Source organism: Myotis davidii, unplaced genomic scaffold (assembly GCF_000327345.1).
Source record: "Myotis davidii unplaced genomic scaffold, ASM32734v1 scaffold185, whole genome shotgun sequence".
Lineage (NCBI taxonomy): Eukaryota > Metazoa > Chordata > Mammalia > Chiroptera > Vespertilionidae > Myotis > Myotis davidii.
Genome location: NW_006297811.1, coordinates 4,614,565 through 4,618,385, shown reverse-complemented (window position 1 = coordinate 4,618,385; position 3,821 = coordinate 4,614,565). Strand labels below are relative to the sequence as shown.

General features: G+C 36.0%; 1 protein-coding gene across 1 annotated transcript in view; it reads left to right on the top strand.

The window, feature by feature from the left end:
• Positions 1-3,782, top strand: part of CGA (glycoprotein hormones, alpha polypeptide) — a 10,230-nt gene extending 6,448 nt beyond the window's left edge. The window contains exons 2-4 of the mRNA XM_006773476.2: positions 1,914-2,020; positions 3,056-3,240; positions 3,703-3,782. Coding sequence (XP_006773539.1) covers positions 1,921-2,020; positions 3,056-3,240; positions 3,703-3,780 — 363 coding nt within the window. The 5' untranslated portion in view covers positions 1,914-1,920 and the 3' untranslated portion in view covers positions 3,781-3,782. The remainder of the gene's footprint in view (positions 1-1,913; positions 2,021-3,055; positions 3,241-3,702) is intronic.
• The last annotated feature ends 39 nt before the right edge of the window (positions 3,783-3,821 follow it).

Below are 3,821 nucleotides of genomic sequence, written 5' to 3'. Positions count from 1 at the left end.
ACTTGGGTTCTGTTATTTTCAATCTTCTGTTTCCCTTATCATAAAGCAAATTCTAAAATGTGGATTGACTTTATGCTCTCACATTCAGCAGTCTTGTTATAAATGTTTTTTCCTGAATTAATTCTGATATATGTTCACTGCATAATGCTGAATTTTCATAATATATGAGCTGCAATATCAAAGCACAAAAGTGGTGCTAGTTTAAAAAGGAAAATTCTGAAAATTTCCTTGTGGCTTTGTACATCACTTAAGCAGTGACTCTCAAACTTTTTGGTCTCAAGACCTGTTTATGCTCTTAAAAATTATTGAAGAGCCCAAATATCTTTTAAAAATCAAGTTATACTCATCAATATTTACTGACTTAGAAATTATGCCAGTAAAAGTTTCAAAATACTTATTCTTTCAAGAGCAAGAACATCAAACCCATCACATGTTAACGCAAATAACATATATTTATAATAAAAATGACAATTTCCAAAACAAACAAAAAACAATGAGAAGAGTGGCATTGTTTTATCTTTTTGCAAAAATTTAAAAAGACTGGCCCAATAGAACATAGCTATATTCGTATGTGTTTCTTTACTTAGTCTGTTGTAATAACACGTCATGTAAGCTCTAGAAAATTTCTTTGAACACGCATGAAAGGATCAGAGTGAAAAAGGCAAACAGCATCTTAGTATTATTATGAAAATCATTTTAACCTCTCAGACCCACTGAAAGTGTTTAGGGCCCCCAAATCACACTTTGAGAACTATTGACTTAGAATTTTTATTTGTTAATTATAGATGAAGATAAAACCAATAGTTACTTGTGTATAAGTACATACATCAGATAGGAATGACGTGCATATGTTTTAGCCTTACCTATACTCATACAGCCTATTTTTCTGTATTATAAACTGTTAGTTTTACTGTTTGACAAAGCATTCTTATGAGATATAAACATCTAGCAAAACCGTGGTCTTATATGTCAGTCTACATGAAATATAACTACAAGTTTTGACTCACATGCATTTTTAAATTTCATTCTGAAATGTCTTTTTTTTAAAACTTTTTGTTTTGAATAAGTATAGACTTAGAGGAAATTGCAAAAAATGTACAGGGAAGTCCTGGATACCCTTTTGCCAGTTTTCTCAATGATAATACCTTGCTTAATTACATAGTACAATGAGAAAGCCAGGAAATTGACATTGGTACAACCCACAGAAATTATCCAGATTTCACTAGCATTGTGTGTGTGTGTGTGTGTGTGTGTGTGTGTAGTTCTATGAAATTTTAACCCATGTATAGATTAGTGTGACAACTACCACTTTAAGATACAGAGCATGCCGAAACCGGTTTGGCTCAGTGGATAGAGCGTCGGCCTGTGGACTGGGGGGTCCCAGGTTCGATTCCGGTCAAGGGCATGTACCTGGGTTGCGGGCACATCCCCTGTGGGAGATGTGCAGGAGGCGGCTGATCGATGTTTCTCTCTCATCGATGTTTCTAACTCTCTATCTCTCTCCCTTCCTCTCTGTAAAAAAATCAATAAAATATATTTAAAAAAAAAAGATACAGAGCTGTTCCATCACCACCAAGGCTCCCTTGTGCGACACCCCTCATCTCCCTCCCCAACACTAACTACAAATAAGGACAGTGAGGCTTCTTTACAGAACATTTAAAAAGGAAAATTTATTGTTGCTGTCATTAAGCCCGATTCTACTGGTTGATGTGAGAAAAGAGAAGATGGAAATTCCCACCTCTTCCCAAAAGACAAATTGTTGTTTTATACATGACTTTAGGGTATGTGGGAGCTGTAAGCAGAGGGATCCAGGCACTGATGACTGTTATTAGTAGCACTGTTAAAACTACTGATTGTTGTTATGACTGATAAGCCAATTTTAGAGTTAACTTTCCCCCCATCCTGTTTTGCAGAAGAGCCATGGATTACTACAGAAAGCATGCAGCTGTCATTCTGGCCACATTGTTTGTGTTTCTGCACATTCTCCACTCCTTTCCTGATGGAGAGTTTACAATGCAGGGTGTGTGACCCAACTTGCATTTGCAGTAATAAGAAAACCAGATGTACATCAATAACTCCACTAATTATATATCCACCTCCTTTTCACATGTGGTAAATCCTGGCTGCTGGATTCATATCCAGGAACTTGCAGATTGTGAACATAAATTAAATTATGTTCTAATGAAAATGATATCTTACATATCTATTTAAATAGCAGCCTGTATATTTTCATCTGAAATACATTCCTGATTATTCTTTATCTGAGTTTTATAAGCAGAAAATGTTTCTTATTCAACTTAGCTCAGTCTTGGTGGTTTTTTTAAAATTTTTTTTTATTTTACGTTTCTCCTGGAAGACTTGAGAAAGATGAAGTCTCACAGCAGTTAATGAGTGAGAAAAGCAAAATCATTTTTTATGCAGTAAATTTGTTTTGCTGTATTGTTTGAAACATTTTATAGAGTAGCTGATATATTTCCATCTGCTGTGAAATTGTGAGCTACTATTGGTTCGAGTTTTTCTGTAGACAAGTGGTAATATTTTAATCTTAGATCCTGCATGCAGATGTCCCCTCTAATATCAGGCTCTCTGCTCTCACCAAACTTGCTTAAATCTGACATAGTTTTCTCTATCAATATTTGGAGTTTCTTTTGGAAAGAGTAATAGTAGATTTTAAAGGGGAAAATAGTTTGCCTTTGGGCAAAATTCTCCTTTCAGATGAGCATGATGTTTTCATTTATCAAACTGTGTTTCCTTACAGGCGTACTATTAGTACTAGGATAGAGAAGTCATGCTGGGAGAGAGAGAGACTGCTGCTATTGAGATTTCCCGTGAATATCTGTCAAAATTGTTTTCCCACAAACATAACTCTAATTCATATAATTAGTTATTATGTATGAAGATTACATATATAGTATTCAAAAAGTATTTATTTATTCTAGCCACAATGGAAAAAAGACTATATACCATCCCATAGTAAGGAAAAATTTATAGTTTCTTTTTGAATTGTGTTCGGATTATTTTATTCTTTGCCTTTTCATTTTCTTTTTGGCAATAGTTTGCCCAGAATGCAAGCTAAAGGAAAACAAATACTTCTCCAAGCTGGGTGCCCCAATTTACCAATGCATGGGCTGCTGCTTCTCCAGAGCGTACCCCACTCCAGCAAGGTCCAAGAAGACGATGTTGGTCCCTAAAAACATCACCTCAGAAGCCACATGCTGTGTGGCCAAAGCATTTACCAAGGTGAGAACCTAAAGGGCTCCAGAAGCTTTCTAACAGTCTAATCGAAGAAATGTCCCCAGTGCATATTCATGGGGTTTAATGTCAGAGGCATCTAATGACACATCCTTGTTGGGCATTAATGTTGGGAGGGGTTGCATTTGTCCTTTCTAATCAAAGAGTCAGCAACCCTGTGGGTACAGGCTGGTTTTATTTAGAATGAAGAGAATAGGGGCAGAGGTAGTGAGGGGTGGATTGGGAGAGAGTATGATGCTTACACCATGCACATTGTATACACTCTCCTTTTAGAGTCAAAATATCAGAATGGGAGAAAATGCAAATCTAGCAAGCATCTATTTAGCTCAGCTGGCTACAGATATTTTTATTTAACAGTTTTTAATTTTGCCTATTGTCTGTCTATCTATCTATCTATCTATCTATCTATCTATCTATCTAATTATCTGACTTTGTTTTGTTCACCTTTAGGCCACAGTAATGGGGAATGTCAAAGTGGAGAACCACACGGAGTGCCACTGCAGTACTTGTTATTATCACAAATCTTAAATATTTTGCACAGTGCTGTGCTGGTGACTGCTGTTTTCCTG